This window comes from Naegleria gruberi (assembly GCF_000004985.1).
Source record: "Naegleria gruberi genomic scaffold NAEGRscaffold_28, whole genome shotgun sequence".
NCBI lineage: Eukaryota > Heterolobosea > Eutetramitea > Acrasida > Naegleriidae > Naegleria > Naegleria gruberi.
The window spans coordinates 68,777-93,009 of record NW_003163299.1 but is presented as its reverse complement, the minus strand read 5'-3'; the positions used below and the strand labels follow the sequence as shown (position 1 = coordinate 93,009).

Here is a 24,233-nt window from a genome sequence, read left to right as displayed (position 1 = left end):
CATTCTCAACTCAAGAGATTATGATTGTTTCATCCTCCTATTCTGGTATTCAATTCAACTCTAGAGGAGAAATGTTTCTGTATTCTTCTAGTGATGTTGTAAAGTATGCTAATGGTGGAAAATTTACACTTGTTGGTGGAGATGCATATGGCTATTCAGGTGATGGTGGACCTTCCACAAAAGCTCTTGTTGATGGTGTTAGATCATTGGCATTTAATGAATTTGGTGACATTTTCATGTGTGAAGGATTTAATCATGTTGTTAGAAAGCTCTCTGTTATTGGATGTATGGATAACTCATATGTCAATAGTACAACATGTGAAATTACCTGTAATGGATTGTCTGAATCAGATCCTACTGTTTGTGGTGGTAATGGTATTTGTGCTATTACTTCAAATACTAGTACCACATGTAATTGTGATTCAGGATTTTATGGTTCTGATTGTACAACTATTCACTGTTTTAATAAGGCAGATAGTGATCCAACTGTATGTGGAGGAAATGGAACATGTATTTCCTCAAATAATTGTTCCTGTAATGAAGGTTGGTCTGGTCCACAATGTACAGATTATATATGCTTCAATGTTTCTGGAGCATTGCCAGATGTTTGTAGTGAATTCGGTTCAGAAGTTAAGTGCATTGGTCCAGATGTTTGTGAACATACATGTTATGCTGTAGGAGCATCTAGTCCAAATGTTTGTTCTGGAGAAGGTGTTTGTGTTGCTGAAAATAATTGTTCATGTTCCAATGGTAGATTTGGTGATGAGTGTGAATTCTCTCGACCATGTTCCGCATGTAATGAATGTTCTTATTCTAAAGGTGTAGAAATTTGTGTTCATAGATGTGATGGCATTCTTTCTAATAACTCTAATGTTTGTTCTGGTAATGGAAAGTGTATTGCAACAGATAATTGTGAATGTACCTCTCCACATTATGGATCCAATTGTTCACAAAAACATAATACTTGTTTTGGTATTGTTGAAACCAGTGCTAAAGTTTGTTCTGGTAAAGGAACATGTATGGGTGAAAATACTTGTGTTTGTAATGAAGGTTTCAATGGAACAAAATGTGAAACATGTATAGATTTTAGAAAGTGTGGTGGTTCCTTGTTTAATTACAAAATTGACAAGGTTGCATTCTCATATACCAGTGAACCAACCACTGGCGATCCATTGACAGTGAAAATGACTGGTGTTATTGCTGCTTATGCAACTCCTGAAGCAACCTATATTCTCGATTCTGATAACTATGTAAAACCAATCGTAGCAGGCGTATTGAAAACAATCTCCTGTTCCAGTTGTAAATTTTTAACAGTCTCAAAGAATCTTGCATATGTGGCCACCATAGACACCATTTACAAGGCGTACCCTGCAAAGTCCATCGTTAAATATGCTTGTGCTACTTGTTTTTCCACAGGTGAAGTATATGCAACCATGCTTTCTGGTACAACAATCAAAATGATCGCTTCCAATAGAAATTCGTCTCTGATTTTTGTTGTAACTGAAGGCAACAAGATCCTCAAAATTGATGATTCTACCAATGGTGTATCAACTTATGTTGGATCTGGTACTTGTGGAAGTGGTATTAGTTCTGTACAGGATAAATTAGCTTTGAATGCTAATATTTGCGCAACTTCCTTAATTACCTCAATAATGAACACTGTTTACTTTGTCAACTTTGGAGTTATTTTCAAAATGGAATCTACTGGGGGTAGTAATTATGTAAGAAGATTAGCCTGTGATCCAACAGCTACAGTTCTAGGAGATGAAGGTCCAGCCCTTAATGCATCTTGTTCAAATATTACAACGTTATATGCTTCAACAGATGGTAGCAGTCTCATGTTCTCAGATTCTAATGGTAATGTTCGATCAATTTCCCTCCAGGATAATATCATTAGAACAATTTTCTCAATTCCAACTGGAAGTTCTTTTATTACCCCATCCTATAAGAGTGGTGAATACCTTTTCATCAATGGAAATTATGTAAAATCCTACAATCAATTGACCAAAGAAGTTACAAACATTGCGGGAACAGGTACTTTATCTTATACAAGAGATGGTCAACCAGCCATTTCTGCTGTTGGTTATGGTGTTCAAGGCATCGTTTACAAGAATGGTTCAGTTTATGTTTCAGAAGGCAACAACAAGAGAATTAGAACCATTAGTAATGGTTTAATATACACACTTGTTACCCTTTCTTGTGAACCTGTGCTTAATTTAATTGTTGATAAGAATGGAGATCTTGCTTTCATGTGTAAAGGAACTGATTTTGCAAACAATATTTATAGATATTCATTTGCCAGTAGAACAGCTACAAAATTGACAACAATGACAAGCTACTATTCCATGTATTCATTGGCCTACAACCCTGAAACTGACACATACTACTTCCTGTCTTCAAATTTAGGTTTTTGTACTGTCCCTCCTTCATTAACTCAGACATGTGATAAAACTATAACTTCTGGCACAATTGATTACTATAATGGTAAAATATATCATCTAAATGCGAATACACTTAAATCTTGGGATGTAACCAAGACACCATCCACAGCAACCACAGTTACTTCCTACATATTTAAAAATAGTTACTTCAAGTTCAATTCAAAAGGAGAAGTATTTACCTATTACGGTAATACAATTAGAAAATATATTCCTAACACTGAATTGACAATTGCAGGTATAGGTACCAATGGAAATACTGGTGATAACGGTCCAGCTCTTTCTGCTCAACTTTACTCTTATGAAATGACTTTTGATGAATATGGAAATATTTACTTTACTGATTCTAGTAATGTAGTAAGAAAGCTTACAGTCACTGGATGTTCACAAAATGCTGTAGTGGATCAAACAACATGTGATGTTACATGTAATGGTTTAATATCATCCGATTCTAATGTTTGTAATGGAGGAGGATCATGTGCAATTAATGTTGGCTCAACTGTAACAGTTTTCAATGCAGAACTTGGACAGTCAACTAGTTCAACTCCTTTATATTCTGCTTGCTCATGTTTCTCTGGTTATACAGGTTCTGAATGTGAATTCAAGTATTGCTATGGTAAAAACTCATCAAATCCAAGTGTTTGCAGTGGAAATGGTACTTGTGTCAGAACTGACAAGTGTTCTTGTTTCGATGGTTATGAAGGTTCATTATGTCTCAATTTCACATGTTCTGGAATTTCTGCTACATCAACATTGGGATGTGCCAAATACGGTACTAATGTCAAGTGTATTGGACCAAATGTTTGTGAGCACACTTGTAATGGTGTTGGAGCTTCTAGTCAAGGTGTTTGTTCTGGAGAAGGTGTTTGTACCTCAATGAATAATTGTAAATGTAACACTGGTCGTTCTGGAAGTAATTGTGAATTTTCACAACCTTGTGTCAATACTAACTGTTCAGAAACTGCCAAATGTTTATACATTAATTCATCTGAAGTTTGTACATACACCTGTGATGGATTACTTAGTACAAATACTTTGGTTTGTTCTGGTCATGGTGTTTGTATTGATAATAATTGTTCCTGTTCTCAAGGATGGACAGGCAGTAATTGTTCCCAACCACAATGTAATGGTATTTTAGCATCAGATGTCAATGTCTGTAGTGGAAATGGTACATGTATTACTAATGTTATGAAACCTTATTGTTCATGCAAGAGTGGATATTTTGGTGATGCTTGTGATATTTATAGTTGTTCTAATATTCCTAAAACAGTTTCGAATACTTGTTCTGGAAATGGTAAATGTGTCGGAATGAACAATTGTGAATGTAAGGAAGGTTGGATTGGATCTAATTGTGATGTTACCTCCTGCAGTGGAGTCTTGAGTAATTCTTCAAATATTGGTTCAGTTTGTGATGGATTGAAATGTATAGGTCCTAACACATGTCAAGTTTTACCAACATACTGGCCAGTTCATACTGGTTACTACAATTATGCCTCCAAACAAGTATTGAGTGCTGGTGCCACCATTGTTGACATGGCATATGTCAATGGTGTTTATTATATAATGTTCGATACCGAAATTGTTTCAATGACTGCTAGTGGAACCAAAACCTTAATTCTAACAACCAGTTACACATTTTACAATATGGCCATCAGTAAGAATGGAAGATACATGTATTATTCTGTCAGGAAGGACTTTTCTACAACTTCCTGTTTCGTTTTCAGATATGATTTGGTTACCAAGAGCAGAGTAGGTGGAAAATTCAGTTTTTGGAGAACCAGCTCTATAACATTGAATGAAGATGATACTGTCGTTTATGTTGCCGGACGTCTTTCAGGAGAAGGTGACGTGCAATATGGTAATGTTGATTCACTTTTCAATGACGGTCCTGTTGGTGGAGTTCTTAGTGGAAAACCTGGTGGTAGAATGGCCATTTATGGAAAACCATTTGTGTCCTACACAACAACTGTCTCTGCCTATAAGGGTTACAATTCAGTTGATTACAGTTTCACCACTTCATCATCTGTTGAATATATGAAAGTAACCAAAAATGGTATTCTTTACATTGTCGCTGGTACGAACATTATGTTATATACTATTGGAATGTCAACAATTCCTTACTCAATTGCTTCATCATTAGCAGGCACACCTTCAGCTCTTGCTCTTGGAGAGACATCATCTGTTTTCTACTCTATGGGAAGTAATATTTATGAACTCTATCCAATTAGTTGTTCTGGATATTCTTTCAAAACAGCTGGAAATTCCTTAAGTGCATGTCAAGTTAATTGTACTGGAAAGCTAGCAAATGACAGTAGCGTTTGTAGTGGAAATGGTTACTGTAGAACTGGTTTGACAAGTAGTTCTAAATTTGAAGATCCAAAATGTAGCTGCTTTACAGGATCCTCTGGAACTGATTGTGAAGTTTTTACCTGTTTTGGTAAATCAATTGATACTGCTTGTAACGGAAATGGTGCATGTATCGGTTTAGACAAGTGTCAATGTGGTGAATCCTTCACTGGAACGCAATGTCAAACAGTTCTTCCATGCACAAAGACATGTGACAATGGAGGTATTTGTAGAATCAAAAACGGTACTGAATATTGTAAATGTGGTTCTTTATTTACTGGAGACCGATGTGAAATTAAGCAATGTGCATTAGATAGTGATTGTTTGAATCCATTAATTTATGAAATGTATCAAACTTCTTGTCAAAACAACACCTGTGTTCCAAATGTTTGCTCTTCTAGTTCTGATTGTGTCTCTCTGAATATTACTGGTTATTCTAATTGTTCTGATGATGGTACTTGTGGTTTCGAATGTGAAACTAACGATGATTGTGCCTTGTTATATCAAGATAAGACCTATTGCCATGAATTTTCAAATGGATTCACTTACAAACAATGTGGAAAGGAGTGTCTCACTAATTCTCATTGTTATAACGTTACAAAACCACTTTGTGTTCAAGAAAGTTGTACTGCTGTTCCTTGTTCGAATGAAACTCAATGTTATTCGAATGGACTTTCAGTTTGTTTGAATGGTTTCTGTTCTTATGAATGCTTGGTCGATCAAGATTGTCCAACTCTCGAGCATTATGAAACTACTTGTGGTTCTGTTCGTAATGTTACTTCTCAATACCGTAAATGTGTAAATACTTTTATTACTTGTTTTGGTATTAACAGTACTAGTTCAAATGTTTGTTCAGGTAATGGTGCTTGTAACAAGAGAAACGTTTGTACGTGTAATGAAGGTTACATTGGTAGTAACTGTTCTATTCCAATCTGTTTTGGAAAGACTGGCAACTCAGCTTGTTCCTTGAATGGTAAATGTGTTTCTCCTAATTTGTGTAATTGTACAACTGGATATGTTGGAGAAGAATGCCAAATTCCAACTTGTGGTGGATTAAATTCTACTGATCCAGCTGTTTGTAATGGAGGTTCTTGTATCAGTTATGAAAAATGTATTCCAAAATGTCATGGAACACCTTCCAATAATGGAAATGTTTGTTCTGGAAGAGGATCATGTATTTCACAAGATGCTTGTAACTGTACCAAGTTATATGAAGGAACTAACTGTGAAAATTTGAAGAAATGTTCAACCTTGACCTGTGTCAATGGTGGCGAATGTTTGTATACCTTAAATGGAGAAGTTTGTAATTGCACAGATTCCTATTTTGGAGCTAGATGCGAAAAGAAAAAATGTACCAGTAATTTGAATTGTACTGAAACCATGCCAAATTGTGATTTGGTTAATGGATATTGTATTGGAACTAGTTGTACTTCGAATGAATCTTGTCAAGCTCAAGGTTTCTTTAAATGTGGACTTGATGGAAATTGTGCATTCGAATGTTTGACTAACGCTGATTGTCCAGCCAATCTCCCTTACTGTAATAATGATAAGAGTGATCCAACCAAGTATAAGAGATGTTCTATTGAATGTTCAGTAGACAGCGATTGTACCAAATTTGGTAAAACTAGTTGTGGAACTAACTCTAAAGATCCTCAAACTTATCAACGTTGTTACAATAAGGAATGTTTAGATAATGATGGATGTATTTTATCTCGTGGTAAACCAAGATGTGACACTAGTGTTTTCAGATGTGTTGGTGTCAGCTGTTATACTGCTTCTGATTGTGCTCCATATGGTTATCCAAATTGTAATTCAAATGGAACTTGTGATGTTGATTGTATGGTTCATGATGATTGTAAGCTCTTTGGTTACAGTCGTTGTGGAATGTCCTCTTCAAATACTAAGGAATATCACAAATGTGTTGAATCATGTGAAAGTGGTAAAAACAATTGTGAAGTTTGTGCTAGTGACAGATTGACTTGTTCAGTTTGTGCTCCTGATTATGCATGGGATGGAATGAATTGTATTTTGAGATGTAAGAGTGGTTCTGATTGCTTGGATGAACTCAAACCAGTTTGTGATTTGACAAGTGGTTTGTGTCAAGCAGTCAATTGTACCACAACTAGTGATTGTGTTTCTAAGGGTTTCCAAATTTGTTCTTCAAATGGAACTTGTGGTTATGAATGTGTTTCCAACTCTGATTGTAAGAATCAATACTTCCCAGTTTGTGGTTCCAATAAGAATGAAACTTCCAAATATAGAAAATGTAATGCTGAATGTAGCAATGATGCAGATTGTAATGGTTATTATGGAAGACCATCTTGTATAACTAATGGTTCCGGAGGTAAATGTTCTAAAGTCCCTTGTTATCCCGCAATTTCTCCGTGCGGTCGTTATGCCACAAATACTGAATGTCTCTGTACGAATGGAGATTGTTATTGTAGACCAGAATGTACCTCTGACAGTGATTGTACTAAAGATTTTAGAAAAGTTTGTGGTCCTACTGGAGTTTGCGAGAAGAAGATTTGTTCCAATGACACTGATTGTCCATATAAGGGATATAGCAAGTGTGATCCATATTACAAGTATTGTAAAGATGAATGTAGCTCCAACAATGACTGTCAATTATCGAGTGCAAATCCATTATTGAACACTTGTTCCAAGAAGGATGACATGACCCTTAATAGATGTGTTGAAGGTTGTAAGAAAGATGCCGATTGTGAGGGAATTACCTCTTCATGTGATGCATCAATTGCCACATGTACTGTCCGTTTTTGTACTGATAGTGCCAATTGTACAATTAAAGGATACCCTTTTTGTGGATCTAATATGGGAGGCAGAAAATATTGTGACGTTGAGTGTTCATATAATTCTTATTGTGCTGCCAAATATACTAATAGACCTATCTGTTCAACTAAGCAAGATGCTACTTTGGGATTGTGTGTTCCTGAGTGTGTGAAAGATGCTGATTGTGTTGGAGTTGTTTCTAAAAAGAAATGTGATGTTGATATTGGAAAATGTGTTCCTAAACCATGTTCTATTGATGGTGATTGTTCTGAAAATGGTTATTCATTCTGTGGTTCTCAAGGAGTTTGTACCTTTGAATGTTTAGGTGATTCTCAATGTGCTTCTAAATTTGGTAAAACTAAATGTAATTTAGTGAGCGGCCAAGCTACTTATCAAAGATGTGTTCCACAATGTTTGAAAGATTCTGATTGTAGCTCAGTTGCTGGTAAACCAGTGTGTAATGTTACATCCAATGCTTGTGAACCAAAATCTTGTAAATTAAGAAGTGAATGTACTGAAAATGGATACACTGCTTGTAAGAATTCTAAATGTGTTCCTGAATGTGATACTGATCGTGATTGTATTGGTGTTGTTAAAAATGGTGTTTTGACTGATGTTTGTGATTTTAACATTTACAGTGGAACTAAAAAGACTTGTGTGCAATTCCCAATCAAATGTACATCAAATGCTGGTTGCAGTTATGCAGTTTTACCAACATGTAAATCGGGACTCTGTACTCGTGAATGCATGTATGATTCTGAGTGTCCTTCTAATAAGCCATATTGTGATGTTAGCAATGGAGGTGGTAGATGTACCAATCAACCATGTTTAGTCAACTCTGATTGTTACTTGAAGGGATTCAAACAATGTTGGTCCAAAGTTTGTGTCCAAACTGAATGTAGTGGTGATTATCAATGTAGTAAGGGTATCTGTGTCTCTGATTACACAAGTGACTTTGTAAATACTTGTCAAAGTGAATGTAATTCAACTCGTCCATGTCAAGCAGCTAATAAGGTTTGTCAATTAGATAAGGAAAGATGTATTGACATCTCTTGTACAACCAATGATGAATGTTCTTCACATACTCCTTATACTACTTGTAGAAATGCTATTTGTAAACTAGATTGTGAAAGTGATGCTCATTGTACAACTGGCTCTGCAAAGTTCTGTGATTTGTACAGAAATCAATGTGTTAATGAGATTATTTGCTCATTGGGTTGTGTGAATGGTACTTGCTATAACAATACAAAGACCGGTGAAGAGAAGTGTATTTGTAATTCAGGATATACTGGTCCTTTGTGTAGTGTTCCAGTTAATCAAGGTTGTAAACTTGATTGTTTGAATGGTGGTGTTTGTGAAAATGATAAGTGTGTTTGTCCATCTGGTTTCAATGGTGAATTATGTCAAAATATTGTTCAAAAACCAAATCTATGTACTCTAAATTGTAAGAATAGTGGATCTTGTGTCAATGTTACTGGAATTGCCAAATGTCAATGTTTAGAAGGCTATTTCGGAGATCTTTGTCAAGAAAAATCACCAAATCCATGTACTCTCCAATGTGGTGTTCATGGAATTTGTGAAAACTCAACTGGTATTGCATCATGTACCTGTAAGGACAACTTTGAAGGTGACAGATGTTCAGTTTGTAAGACTGGATTTGATTTAGTCAACTCATTATGTATTTGTAATACTTCTTCAGGTCATGTTCTCTCTAATGGTGAATGTACCTGTAATGTTGCTGCTAATTATCAATCTTCTGGTAATCAATGTATTAGAAAACCAGCAGTTTGTGAATTCAATTGTGGATCTCACGGAGTTTGTGCATATCGTGACGACAAGACAACTTTCACTCAGTGTATTTGTGAAGCCCAATGGGTTTCTTCTGATTCGACAAATCCATGTTCTGATTGTGATTCCACTCTTGGATTGATTCTCTCAGATGGAGTTTGTGTTTGTAATTCTGAACTCGATTTTACAATGAATGAACAAGGTAAATGTGTTAGAAATACCACACCAAAATGTAATGTTGAATGTGGTTTGAATGGAAATTGTGAATTTGAAACAGCTAGTTCAACTGTCTCTGTTTGTAAATGTAAGAATGGATTTGTCACAATTGATCAAAACAAACCATGTAGTTCATGTCCTGCCAAGACTATTCAATCTGGTTCCAAGTGTGTCTGTGATGTTTCAAGTGGTTATGCTTATGATGGATCAAGTGGATGTACTTGTGATGGATTGAAGGGTTTCAAGACTAATGCAACAACTGGTCAATGTGTCTGTAATTCTGAAAGTGGTTTTACTCAAAATGGTAAATTATGTAGCTGTGCAGTTGGCTTTGAAAACAAACAAGGTAGATGTATTGAAGCCGTACCAACTTGTTCTTCACCATGTGGTAATGGTGTTTGTCAATTTGTTAACATTGCCGTTTCAACCGAAGCTGTTTGTAAATGTAATAAGGGATACATTTCCAAACTTGGCGAAGTCCCATGTTCATCATGTGCTGCTGATTTCATTTCCTCAAATAGTGTTTGTAAGAAAGTTTGTCCAAGTGAATACTCTGGTGAAAATTGTGACATTTACACACCTTCTGTTGATTGTATCACTCTTCCATCAACTGCATTGTCATTCTGTAAATCTAGTATTGATTACACTGTTTTGAATTCTGTTTATAACAGTGGAGCTCTAAATGCATCTCATGCTAGATTATTGATTGCTAGAGCTGCTTCTAGAATTGATGCTTTGGCAAAGGAACAATTTGACAATTACATTAACTTGTATTCACAGGAAGGAAAAACTTGTGATGAAAAATGTATTGCTACATTGACCAAATTTGTTTGTTACATGAAATTCCAATCATGCTCCAAACGTGACTCAATCGCCACCTCTACTCAAGTTTGTAAGAGCGTTTGTGAACAAGTTGTCAAGACTGAGTTGACCAGTATTCCAGATTCATTTACTGGTCTTTGTGATAGCTTCACAACTACAAATTGTTTCTTTGGCTCCTTCCTTCCATCAGACACCACATGTCATGGTGTTTCTTATACTGCCTCATCAGTTTGTTCAGGAAAGGGTAAATGTTCATCACAAGATAATTGTGATTGTTCAAAGGGTTATACAGGATCAAAATGTGAATTACCAATTTGTTATGATAAGGATAGTTCTCATTCTCTAGTTTGTTCAGGAAGAGGTCAATGTGTTGGTGTCAATACTTGCAAATGTAATAATGGATTTACTGGTCCAGAATGCCAATTGTCAACTTGTAACGGCAAGTTGGAATCTGAAGGTGGTTGTTCATTCCGTGGTTCTTGTTCTGATTCTCATACATGTACTTGCTCTGGAAACTTTGCTGGCTCTTCTTGTGGCTCTTGTAAAACAGGAATGACAGGTCCAAACTGTGACATTCCAATTTGTAATGGTGTTAAGGCAACTGACGGATCTGTCTGCAGTGGAAAAGGTAAATGTGTACTCGAAAACAACTCTCCTGTCTGTAAATGTAATACTGGTTTTGATGGTACATCATGTCAAAACTTTAAATGTAATGATATTGACAGAACCTCAGCACTTGTCTGTGGTGGTAGAGGTAAATGTATCTCACACAATGCCTGTGTCTGTTCCAGTTCCACATTTGATGCTTCTAAATTCTGTTCAGAATGCACTCCTTCCTTTACTGGTTCAGATTGTTCTGAAAAAATCTGTTCAGACGAGTTGACTTGTAGTGGACATGGTAAATGTGATAACTCATTTAAATGTGGTTGTACTGGTAATTGGGCAGGAGAATTCTGTAACAAGTGTAAATCTGGATTTGTTGGTACAGATTGTCAATTCGAATGTTCCCCTTCAAAGAATTGTAATAATAGAGGAAGTTGTAATATGGATGGAAGTTGTGCTTGTCAAGCTCATACTTCTGGTGCTCAATGTGAAAGCTGTGAAAGTGGTTGGTTTGGTGAGAAGTGTGACTTTAGTGTAGATTCGACTTCTTTCGGATTTTCAACTTTGGGTGATTCCATTTACGGAGTTGTTTATTCTTCCTTAAAGAAGAAATTCATGTGTTCTGATCTTATTGTCAATCATGAAATTCTTGGAGTTGGTGCCAAATGTCTTTTGAATTCTGAAAAGAGTTCTATGGAAATTACTTTAGGTCCATCTGCAAGTATTTCAATTGGTGGAACTTTACAATTCAAGAATTACTTTGGAAGTCAAGAAACTACTCAAGTTAGTATTAAGAATAAGGATTATCTTCCTCTTTCTCCAACTGCTTCTTTGACAGCTGACAAGGCCAGTGTTTCCAAGGCATGTGGTTCTATTTACTTGGATGCTTCTGGATCAGTTTCTTTGGATAGAAGAAGTTTAATTTTCACTTGGTCAACCATTCTCGCTCCAACAACTGACGATGCCGATGCTCTTGAAGTTTTACTTGCTGGTCAATCAGGATCTGGTATTAAGGTTAGTGGACAAACTTTGGGAATTGGTTCTTATACTGTTCAAGTCACTGTCACTAGCTCTTTCTCTCAACAACATTCAACAGCTTCTGTTTCATTCCAAATTTCTGATTTGACATCTCCAACAGTTTCTATTAAGGAAGGTTTGGAAAGTACAATGATTATTGGAAAGACTTCAATTATTTCACCAACAGTTTCCTTCCCATCTTGTTATGGAGGGTCTGGCCCATTGTCCTATGAATATTCTTTAGACAGAGCCAAATCTGTGGACACAACCGTGACTGTTAAAAAGAATAAGGAATTGTTGGTTTTCAGCAATGATTTTACAAAGATTTCAGTTGAAGGTGATTATTACTTTGTTTTGACAGTTTCTCAAAGCGGAGCTGCCACTGTCAATGTTCCGTTTAAGGTAACTGCCAAGGCATTGCCATTAATTGTTTCATTCAGTGTTAGAGATATGTCTCAATCCTTTGAAACTCCTGTGACATTCAATGTTGAAAAGCAAGATCCAAGTAATCCATCAGAAACCTCAGGATCAATTTCCTTGTCATGTGTCAATTTGCTTACAGCTGTTCCTTGCTTTGATCCCATTATTGATGATGCTGATCAATTCAAATTCAGTAGATCAATGGAAGCTGGTGTCTATTCATTCACTACCATATTCTCTAAGGGATTGACAAGAACTTCCTCTGCAACTGTCAAGATTACTGTCACTGAACAACCAAAATCAAAGATTATTAGAGCTTCTATTGTACCACCAACTGGTTGCGACACCTCAGTTGTTGACCCATCCTCTGACTTTATATTACAAGCATCCAATCAAGATTCCCTCTCATCTGCCAGAATCTACGCTTGGTCTTCCTCAGATTTGGATCTCAGCTCTGTAACAACAAATCTCAAATATATTCAAATTCCAAAGACACTTTTGGTTCCTGGAGCAGTTAACAAGGTTTCATTGAATATTGTTGATGGTGATAGATCTGGAAGTGCTGATATTACTTTCACAGTCAATGCACCACCAACTGTTGGTATTCTTGAAGTCAATCCAACCACAGGTGTTGCTTTGAAAGATGAGTTCCAAATTAAGTGTGGTAACGGTTGGTACGATCCACAAGTTCCACTCTCATATGAATTCTTGTACAAGTTGACCACTGACAGCACATGGAGCATTTTATCTTCCAAATCTGAAAAGAAGTCAATTGCTACATCACTTCCAGCAGGAACTTTGGATATTAAAGTTGTCGTTTATGATGCTAATGGTGCATCTTCTGAAACAACAACTCAAATTGTTACCACCGTACCATCACCACAAGAAGCCCTTGCTGCACTTACTGTATCTCAACAAGGTTCAGTAACTGTCTCTTCAATTTCATCTGCTCTGTCAGTTGTAGGATCCGTCTCTGCAGCAACTCCAGAAGAAAAGGAAGCATTGAAAGCTGCTGGTACTGCCTTTGTTGATAAGTATTTTAAACAAGCTGATGAACAAGGTTCAGTTGTTGCTGAAACATCTGATTCAGTTGCCTCAAAGGTTTCTGTCCTTTCATCCATTGGTGGTTGTGTCAATAATTTGGCAGATTCAACAGTTTCATTCTCTGTCTCTAAATTCTCAGAAACCACATCCACTGCATCAACTTCTAGCTCAATCAAGATGAATGATCAAGATATTGCAAATTCTCAAAATTCTGCTAATGCCTTCTCAAGCCACATTTCTGGAACAATGAGAAGAACATTCACATTGGATGACATGTCAAGAATTGAACAAATTTTCAGTGATCTTGTCAATGTTCAAATTAAGAATTTGGTTGCTGATATGCCAGCTGTTAAGACCACCACAAGTAATATGAATGTTTACGCAAGACTTGTCAGTATTACAACTTTGGAAGGATTGAATGAAAATGTTGATTCCACAACTAGCTTTAACCTCACCAAAGATTTCACTTCCATGCCAGAATTTGATCAAGTTGAAAGTGTCAAGTTGTATTACAAGACTCAATCCACAACAATGAAATCAGCTGTCAGTAAGAGTGTTGAATTCTCCATTTTCAACAATGATCAACAAATGAGTTTCAACAATAATTACACCATTGCATCCATTTCTATTGGAAAATTGCCATCTGCCAGAAATTTACATGGTTTAGTAGCTAAATGTTTCGAATTACAAAATGGAACTTATATTCAATCAACTCAATGCACAATTCTATCAGAATCTGATAAGTCAATCACAATCCAAACAAGAACAACAGGCTCATTCATTGTTAAACTTGTTTCTCAAACAGAAACTTCAACAATAGTAACTCCAATCCCTAAAGAATCATCCAAATCAAATATTATCATTGCTCCAAAACCTGATATGAATTTGGTTGCATTGATTTTATTGGCCATTCCAGTATTTGCTTTGGTTGCTGTTGTTATTGCTGTAATTTACTTGTTGAAGGAGAGAAGTAGAAATAAGAATCATGTTCAAAAGAATCTTAATGAGAAGGAATTGTTGTCTATTTAATAAACTTGTAGTTTAAATTTACATGTGTTATTAATAATTGATATGGAAAATTATTGATGAAAAATAATTTCCAATTTCATGATAGTCCTCCAACAAAAATTACTATGAAGATAATGATAGGATGATGATTCCTAGTCTATTTTTTTAATGGAAAAATATTGAGAAAAAATTTCGTCACTTAACAATTTACATCATTGATGATTTTCAAAGTCAATTCTTCATGAATGGAAAAACTATTTTCAACACAACATGATTGGATCATATAGAGTGTATATGGATTTTTTTATTGGATTTTACAATGAAATACAAATTTTAAAAGGTAATCAATTTATTAATTTTAATATTTTCATCAACAAAAACATCATCAACATGCTCTAAATGTTCACTATTATCACTCCATAAAGTCAAAACTTTCCATCAAGGATTGGAGAAGAAAGGTTAATTTTCAACAGCGAAAAACACTTGAAAACTTGTTCAATTTCAAGAGGAAGGCAAAGATTTACTATTGTACCACATCAGACAGGATGTTCTTGCATGTTTTTCAACTTTTGTCCAGAGTTTGAAAAGTTGAATTTCTACATGTTTCCTAACATTAATTATTCATCGTCTACTTTATCATTCTTCATCAAGACATGAATAAATACATCTCTATAATGTAATCTAACAATAACATTCATCTTGTACTTTTAATTCAAAAGTTGGCCAAGATATTCAACAAGCCTTCCAAACAGCATTCCTCCATCTCAAATTTCCTTCACTAACTTTCTACAGCTTATCCTACAATTTAATTTTAAAAATAAAAATAAAAATCAAGTTCAATCTTGACCAAAAGCAAGATACACAGTATCGGGAAGTGAAAAAACCTACTTCAATTCCAAGGAGAACTCTTATTGTATGTAATAACAAAAAAAGAATCAAAGAACCATTGTTGTTCTATTGAAGTTGAGTGGTAGTTGAAAAGAGGAACATATCCATAGATTGTTTTTGTAGTATTTAGTAATATAGCAATAATTTAATTATTGAAAATGGGTAAGAAGAAGACTACTAGTGGTAATGCTAATGGCAAGAAGAATAACAAGATTACTCTCTCTTTGGCACAATTTCAAAGTAATATGCAATATGAGACTGATGTTTTAATTTCCGAAGGTTTTATTGAAGAATCATCAGCTCCTCCTGATTATGTTGACGATGCTGATGAATATTATGATAATAATGAAAGAGACAATATGATGGATACTTCACCAATGTCATCATCCTTGGAAATTAATAATTCTAATATTCTTGCTGCTGCAATTTCACAACAGGAAGAAGATGATATGCGACTTGCTCTTGCACTTCAAGAGGAAGAAGATCGTATGTATGCCAATGTCTGTGCTGAGAGGGAAATGACACAATATCATCCAATGAGAGTTGTCACCGATACATATGGTAGTATTCAAATCGGAGGTGGATCTGGATATGATCTTCAACAGAGATGTAATAGGATCAATCAATTGAAGGTTGTTTTGGTGCATGATGAAGGAAGAAAGTCAAGACGCAATACTAGTAATAACTTGTTTGACGATTTTGAATTGGAAGAGGATGTTTCATACATGATTGATGAAGATGATGATTACAACAGTGAGGAAGAAGGTGATGATTACTTGGAAGATGAGGAAATGACTAAATTCTTTACAAGCTTTTCACACAGAGAATTATCATCTGGTTCTGCTGCTTCATCTTCTATGGAAGAAGAAAAGCCAAAAGAAAATTCTGTCAGACTTCCAAAGCAAGAATATGTCACCCGAGTTAATTTACCTTCTCATGTTAGAACTGCTATTCAAACAAGTGAAAGAAAAGGAATTGAAAAGAAAATTAAGGAAGGAGATAAGATGGCTGATAGAGCTACAGCAGAAAATGTATTAGACAAGCATACCATAATGATGCTCTACAAGTTTAGAAATAATGGCACTTTGGATAGTATCAATGGTTGTGTGAGTACTGGTAAGGAGGCCAATGTGTATCATGCTACTGCAGGCGAAGCATTCGAAGGCAATGTTATTCACTCTGTTACAAAATCCACAACAACTACAGTAGCAGCTTCCTCCACTGAGGATGTTAATCCTCAATTATTGTCATCAACAGGTGAATCACTGCCAGTAGAACAGTCAAGTGAAAATGGTGAAAATATACCAGCCACAAAACCTCTCAATACGGATCTTGCTATCAAGATTTACAAAACCAGTGCCTTGCTCTTCAGAGATAGAGACAGATATGTGTCGGGAGATCGTAGATTCAAGCATGGTTATTGTAAGACCAATCCTAGAAAGATGGTTTCAGTCTGGGCTGAAAAAGAGTTGAGAAATCTCAAACGTTTGGAAAATGTTGGTATTAGAGTACCAAAGGTTATCGCCCTCAAAAAACACATTCTCATCATGGAATTTATTGGTAAGAACGGATGGTGTGCTCCAAGACTCAAGGATGCCAAGATTGCACCCTCCAAATTGAAGGATGTCTATCTGGATATTATCAAGACAATGTGGACCATGTATCACAAGGCCAAACTCATTCATGCTGACCTTAGTGAATATAATATGCTCTACTATAATGGCTATGTGTACTATATTGATGTTTCTCAGAGTGTCGAACTCGACCATCCACATGGTTTGGAATTTTTGAGAAAGGATTGTGAAAATATCAAGAATTATTTTATTAGAAATGGCTTGACCTTTAAAGAAATTTTGACTACTAAGGAACTTTTTGATTTTATAACTGATGTAAATATTACCGAGGACATTGTAGACATTTATTTAAGCAAAATGTTTGAAAAGATTCAATCTAGACCAATTGCCCTCAATGAGGAAGAAAAAGTTCAAGCTGAAGTTTTCAAAAAGGTTCACATTCCTAGATCACTTATTGAGATTACTGATCCACTCGATCACCAAGAAACTATTGATACTGATGACGTATTTTTCTACAAGAGTGTAACAGGCATCAATGAAAACTTAACTGGTTCAACCAACATTCCATATGGATTGACTGAGGAAGAATTACAAGAATTGACTGCCAGTATTCCTGTAAGAGAAGACTCTGAAGAAGGCACAACTCCAAGTTCTGAACAACAAGATCCTCTCAGCCAACTCGATAAGAAGGAACGTAAAAAACTAGTCAAGGAACAAAATAGAGAAAAACGTCAACACAAGACTCCAAAGAAAGTTAAAAAACAACTCAACAAGAATCCAAGAAAACCTTAAATACGGATCGAGAATAAAACTTTAATAGTAGCAATTAATCAATGTACTGGTTCTCTGAATCTGGACTATTAAAAAAAATGCAATATGAAGAAGAAGGGAGAGTCTTTCTAGTTGTGGATCAAATCTTGGAAAAGTTTGTAAAGAAAGATGAATATGATGATGAGGAATATTCGCTATTTAATATATCGGAAATTAAACAAAAGATTATTCCCCACTGTAGAAGTATTCATGCTCTAATGGAAATTTTGTATCATCATTTGACGGATTATCATTCTGTGAAAGAGAAGGAAAATATCAATGCCTTGAATTATCAATTATTGGAAAAGGAAATTGATGAAATGTTGGAAATATCGTGGACACAACTACATACAGGACATTGGTCAGATGTTTGTCAGGAATGGAGAAGCCTACACGGACTCATGTGCTTGCTCTACTCATGTATTAAATTAAAATTATCACACAACTAATTGCTGGACAATTTCTGAGTGGATGTTAGTTCTGCGGAAGTGTGATGAAGGACTAATGATGGGAGATAATACCTACCGAGAATATTTACATCAGGTTGCAGATAGTGTTCATTCAATCATTGTTAGGAAATTTGGAATTCCATCACTTTCAGATAGGGATGCAGAAAATGATTTGAAAAAACCAAAACTTTCACAAGAACATTGCAGCAATGATTTGAGAAATTCTCTTGTTTCAAATCCTTCACATGCCATTCCAATTGAAGATGCCAATGCAATCTCTCTGATGGATTTCAAAAAGAAATATTTCAATACACATACTCCATGCCTCCTCAAGAATGCCTCCAAAAATTGGGAAGCTTACAGAAAATGGAGTGATGTTAATTATCTATTGGAAAAGGCAGCTTACCGAGCCGTTCCAGTAGAAATTGGACAATACTATACCTCTGAGGATTGGTCTCAAAAAATCATGCCATTCCACCAATATGTGAAAGAGTACGTCATGGAGGGAAATACTCAAATTGGCTACCTTGCTCAGCATCCTCTCTTTGAACAAATTCATTCACTTCGTAAAGATATTCAGGAACCAATATATTGCATGTTGGGAGAGTTGGGTGAAATGTCTGGAGTCAATGCTTGGTATGGACCGAAAGGAACCATCTCACCACTTCATACAGATCCATGCGATAATATTCTAGTTCAACTGGTTGGCCACAAATTTGTGAGAATTTACCACCCAGACGAAACACCTCATCTCTATAAGAGACAATCCGGAATACTTCAAGCCAACACAAGTGAAATTGATAATTTACACTTGTTACAATTTGAGGAAGAGGAAAGAAAGATCTTGAATGAGAAATTCCCATTGATTTCAAAAGCAACACATTATTGGGATTGCACCTTGTGCGAGGGCGACATGTTATTCATTCCCAAACTATATTGGCACTATGTTCAATCTCTATCGATTAGTTTTTCAATCAGTTATTGGTTTGTTTGAAAAATTGGAAAATTATATCTTTTGAAAATCACTGATTTCCATTTCATTCCATTAAGTTATTTACCAAAGAATGAGATTCCAGTTAAGAAGGAAGAACACCTCGCAAAGGAAATCCCTCAAAGTACTCATTCCTATAAAAATACCAATTTGAAATTGGTATTGCTACTACACCAAGCCATTCTACACAAAAGGCGCGCCAATTTTTCAAATAAGGAAGAAACCAACCGTTGGAATAAGGTAACAAAATTAAATCGCTCCCAAGTTGAAAAAAAGAACGTTACATTGTCCTTTGTGAAGAATAAAGGAAATACAACAAGAAGAAGGTTTTTTGATATTTTAATAAGAAGAATTTTAATTAGTCGTAATAGTAGTATTACTAGAATAATAATAGTAATAGAAGATGGATAAGCAACATAACAATAATGGGAGAAAATTACCGTTTCAATCACCTCCTCCGAATAAGATTATTTATCAAGATGATTATTCATCGCCTCAATTAGTTTTTCTCCCTCAAACACCAGAAAGTAGTGGTAATGCTCAACGTCCGATTCGTTTTGCAGACTTTGATCAACCACTGACTCCTATTATTTCCTCCTCAAATAATGATTCGATATGGGATAAGGAAAATGCTGATGAAGATGTGAATGATAGGAATGATAGAAAGAATAGCAATTCACTTGAATTACTTGAATCGAATGCAACTTCATCATCGGAAGTGGATGAGAAAATTGAGGTGGATCGAACAATATTCTACAATGAAAGACCAATTTCACCAATTACTAAGGAGGAAAATGAATCGGCAATGGGAGTAATTGAATCCGAATCTATGAATGATTCGATGAATGATGATGAGAAGGTTTTATTTCAACAACAAGGAGAAAGAATTGATGTGAATGAAAAGGTTTCAATTAAAAAGAATAAGAGGAACAAAATGATGCGAATAGTAGATGAAGAGGATGAATATGATGATCCTTTCTCTCATATTCCTGAAATTATTGTTCCTGAAGAGGTTATTCAGGATTATGAAGATGTAAAACCTACAAGTAAGGAAGAAATTCAACCATCCAGCAACAATTTCAGTGTCACAATTTCCAAGACAATTCCATCAGAAACTCCAAAACCATCAAAATCTAAAACAGATATAGTGGAAGAGTATGTCTTTGAGAGAGAGGATTCCTTGCAGGAGGTAGAATTGGTGGATGTGAAGAGCTCAAAGAAGATTCAAGAACGATTCTCTAATCTAGTAACTGGTGTTGAAAAGCTACTTTCACCAGCCACTAATCGATTGAGAGGAGATTCTGATTATGTGGATCAATTTGAACTTACAAGTGATAAGAAAAAGATGTTATCAGATGATAGAGGAAATGCGTCAGCTGCCATGTCAGTAATTTTTGAAAAATTGTCCTCATTCAAATTGAACACTTCAACTATTGCTGAACCAATTCCAAAAGAGCAATTACCACCAGCAGAAGATGAAGAAGATAGCTTCCTTAATGATATCATCTTGTCTTCCTCCCAAAATCAAAACACCTCCTTCAACAAACAGCCATACCTTCCAAACGCAAATGTTCCACCAACTCAAACAAATACATCATTCATGGCTCAAAGCTGGGTTGAAAAACTGAAGAGAATTGATGTCAGTGCAGAGATTGCCCATGAATTCTTTGTGGCATGTCAAGAATCTGATCTCGATAGTGTCAAGTCATATATCGAAGATAAGAATTTGAATGTAAATACTAAAGATTTGGTGGGTTATGGTCAGACAGCTCTTCACTATGCTTGTTGGAATGGTAGTTTGAAATTGGTTGAATATCTATTATCAAAAGAAGCCTCTGTGGATGCCCTCAATGATGTAAGTTATTTCAAATATTCCAATTTAGCCTTATTTCATTATCCATTTTATCTTTCCATAATTAATGACAGTACAAACAAACACCACTCCATGAAGCTGCTTTTAGAGGACATCCAGATATTGTTTCATTGTTACTAAAATCAGGAGCTGATAAATTATGTAAAGATCATGTTGGTGAGACGGCACTCGACTATGCCAAGAAGAAACGAAACGAAGCAACCAACTTTACAAGCGAATCTCTTTACAAGGATGTGATTAAATGTCTAGATTCCCACATGGGTGGTTCCAATCCACGTAAACGTAAAATACCGTGCTGTTTTCAGTAAAATCTAATTTAATGTACATATTAAAGGTTAACTACAAGACTCTTCTTGTCACTAGAAATATCCAAAGAAAAACTAGAAACACCAGTCAAGTTGACAGCTTGTGGAGCAGTCAATTTACCAGAATCATCTCCAAATGAGACCATTGAATATTTTCCAACACTTAAAATTACTTCACAGTTTGGAAGTGTTAAATTTTCCACTTTTGTTTCCGCAATATTGGTCGATGATGTTAAAATACAAGTCTTTAAATTTACACGAGTGTTTGGCAATGTATACATGAGTTGCAAGCCACTATCCAATTCATCCAAAAAGTACTTGATCAAGGCAGCAGAAAATGTCACAGTTACAGAGCGAAATTGTGACTTTTTGCTAATTTGACTGCTGATCCATCTTTCGGCTTGTTCTTCAATTTGTTTAAAGTTTGGTTCATGAGCTTTGTTTTTCAAGGCGGTTCTTTCTGTCATTTTGACCTCCACTCGTTTCTTTCCGTTTTGAAGTGTGATTGTTGTTCCAGCATCAGAACCACTTTACACATCAATCAAAAATCCGGCAAATATTTCATCACGATAAATATTGTAATATAAAGAATTATAAAAGTAATTGATCAATATGATAAATTCAACAACAATTCATCCATCAAAACCTACCTAGTATTAAACGATTTCCCAGCCTTGTTTTGCATTTGGAAAAACTTTAACGAATTCATCATATTCAACAAGACCAAAATGGCCTCCTTCTTCTCATCATCACTACCAAACATTACATGATGTATACGATGTACATTCCCCGACTCTTCAGTAAATTCAAACTTTTTATCCAATCCATCAAGTATAATCATTCGACGATTTCCTATCGTAAGCTCGGAGCTTGTATTTGTCTTGACAATATTCAACTTGAATGTCGATAGATCCAACTCTTGATAGTCGGCACTCAATTCAGCAATTGGTTCCTTTGATTCGCTAGTCGATTGATTGCCGCCCATTTTTTTTAATTATTTTTTATTGTAAATTTTTTTTAAAGATTCTTAAAGCAAATGTGGAAATGGAGGTTTAAAGAATGTAAAGATTTCCTCTCTTGTAACCTTACATAAATGATCGAGATTGAAGAAGTTAATTCAATTCTCATCATTTAAATATAGTAAAAATTATTTGGATGAACTTTGAAATCTTTTTAAAAAAAATGAAACCCTTACACTTGTTGATATTTCTTGCTGGTTTTGCCTTGTTGTGTTTTGTAGTGAGTTTGGGGTTGAGTGTTTTATTTGGAGTTTTGTATGGAGTGTGAGTAGATAATTTAATAGTGAAGTAAGGTTCATCATCGCAATTAATGTAATAATAATTAAAAAATCATCACGTGATGATGATTGTAAATGAATGGGAAATGAAATAATTTGATAATTAGAACACAAGATGAGAATATTTATGATATTTCTATGAATTGTACAGTGATTGAGCCGAAAACATTATGTGAAACTAGCTATTCGAAAAAGATGAGAAAGCATTGTAGTGCATTGGTTTGTTTGGATTCGAATCAATTTAAATCGTGTCCTAAAGAGTTGACCAGAACGACCTTTCCATTTACAGAACTATCTGAATATTATGGATACCAAGTTGGTACTAATACTACTTGTTATTCTAATCATGTTGATCATTTGTTTGTTTCGTATTGGATCTATTCGGAAGCTCAGCAAATTTACATTGTTTTGACAGGTATTTCACTATTTGGCGCTTTGATATTGTTAATTGTTTCTGTAGTGCTGTTTAATAAGGCAAGAAAGGAAAGACTACAGGTTCATGATGGATATCACAATGAACGTCTCTAGATGTTGATATCCATATGCATTCGGAGTCAGAAGATTTTCTGAAATGCTTCAAAAAAAATGATTTCACCAAGGCAACACAAGATTCAACCTTCTTCTAACGATACTCCGATAAAAGACAATTTTATTTGGAACAATTACTTTGGTGATGCATTAGTACAAGATATGATGATAGAAATTATGGAATATTGTAATGATCATTTGGAAATATTGTCAAGTTATTGTTTAATTTCCAAGACTTGGTTTTATGCCAGTTGTTTATTTCGGATGAAACTTGATTTTTCCATTAAAAAGATACATCCAAGGTATTTTGAAAGTTTCTTCAATGCTTCGAATGTTCCTAGAAATATTACTCAACTAAGTCTGGCATTCAATGCATTAAGAGATGAGCAATTGATAATACTTTCCCAATGTAAGACTTTGACTAATTTGGAACATTTAAATTTGAGGAATAATTATGCATTGACGAGAGAAGTATTGATGTCCTATTGGAGAGTGAAATAGTTAGAAATTTGAAAGTTTTAAATCTGCGAGGAACCCATGTAAACTCAGAATCTATTCGATCATGTTCTCAAAATTTAAAACATCTATTAGAATTGGATATTAGAGCTTTTCAATCCAATTGCTATGATGAAACTGATTACTACATACTTGCTGTGATTGGAGCGTTACCCAATTTAAGAAAAGTCAATTTCAGAAATAGATTTATTTATGAATCACCAATAGAAATCTACTATTATTCTATTAATTGCAAAAATTTAACTGAACTTAACCTCCAAGGATGCTTGGCTTCACCAGAACGTCTTGAATCCATTCTTAATCCCACAATTAGAAATCTGAAAATTCTAAATTTGAAAAGTTGTGCTTTAGATTTTAACGATGCTGCATTGATAGCAAATTGTCCACATCTTTCCAATTTAGAGAGTTTGAACATAAGTGGATCAGGAATTGGTTATCCTGGGATGAAACATATTTTCCATAGCTCTTGTTTAATGAATCTAACCCTTTTAAACATAGGTTTTATTTTTGATA

General features: G+C 35.1%; 6 protein-coding genes across 6 annotated transcripts; 5 read left to right on the top strand and 1 right to left on the bottom strand.

The window, feature by feature from the left end:
- Window positions 1–3,440: 3,440 nt before the first annotated feature.
- Window positions 3,441–14,297, top strand: NAEGRDRAFT_30 (uncharacterized protein; the record flags this gene model as incomplete). The annotated part of the gene is made up of 4 exons (XM_002676382.1): window positions 3,441–3,842; window positions 5,661–6,135; window positions 8,893–8,946; window positions 10,111–14,297. Coding segments are annotated over 4 exons (5,118 nt in total), but the record flags the coding sequence as incomplete, so codon positions are not given.
- Window positions 14,298–16,294: 1,997 nt separating this feature from the next.
- On the top strand, window positions 16,295–17,725 carry NAEGRDRAFT_1175 (tentative rio kinase; the record flags this gene model as incomplete). Its single annotated transcript, XM_002676381.1, has 2 exons — window positions 16,295–16,558; window positions 16,721–17,725. Coding segments are annotated over 2 exons (1,269 nt in total), but the record flags the coding sequence as incomplete, so codon positions are not given.
- A 543-nt stretch (window positions 17,726–18,268) lies between these two features.
- NAEGRDRAFT_68331 (uncharacterized protein) lies at window positions 18,269–19,204 on the top strand (the record flags this gene model as incomplete). Its single annotated transcript, XM_002676380.1, has 1 exon — window positions 18,269–19,204. One exon carries the CDS (start codon window positions 18,269–18,271, stop codon window positions 19,202–19,204), a length of 936 nt encoding a protein of 311 aa, XP_002676426.1.
- A 1,597-nt stretch (window positions 19,205–20,801) lies between these two features.
- NAEGRDRAFT_34088 (uncharacterized protein) lies at window positions 20,802–21,382 on the top strand (the record flags this gene model as incomplete). The annotated part of the gene is made up of 2 exons (XM_002676379.1): window positions 20,802–21,056; window positions 21,128–21,382. The coding sequence occupies 2 exons, from the start codon at window positions 20,802–20,804 to the stop codon at window positions 21,380–21,382; spliced, it is 510 nt and encodes a 169-aa protein (XP_002676425.1).
- A 20-nt stretch (window positions 21,383–21,402) lies between these two features.
- On the bottom strand, window positions 21,403–22,364 carry NAEGRDRAFT_49582 (uncharacterized protein; the record flags this gene model as incomplete). The annotated part of the gene is made up of 2 exons (XM_002676286.1): window positions 21,403–21,907; window positions 22,030–22,364. 2 exons carry the CDS (start codon window positions 22,362–22,364, stop codon window positions 21,403–21,405), a joined length of 840 nt encoding a protein of 279 aa, XP_002676332.1.
- Window positions 22,365–23,261: 897 nt separating this feature from the next.
- Window positions 23,262–23,705, top strand: NAEGRDRAFT_68328 (uncharacterized protein; the record flags this gene model as incomplete). Its single annotated transcript, XM_002676378.1, has 1 exon — window positions 23,262–23,705. The coding sequence occupies one exon, from the start codon at window positions 23,262–23,264 to the stop codon at window positions 23,703–23,705; it is 444 nt and encodes a 147-aa protein (XP_002676424.1).
- Window positions 23,706–24,233: the final 528 nt, after the last annotated feature.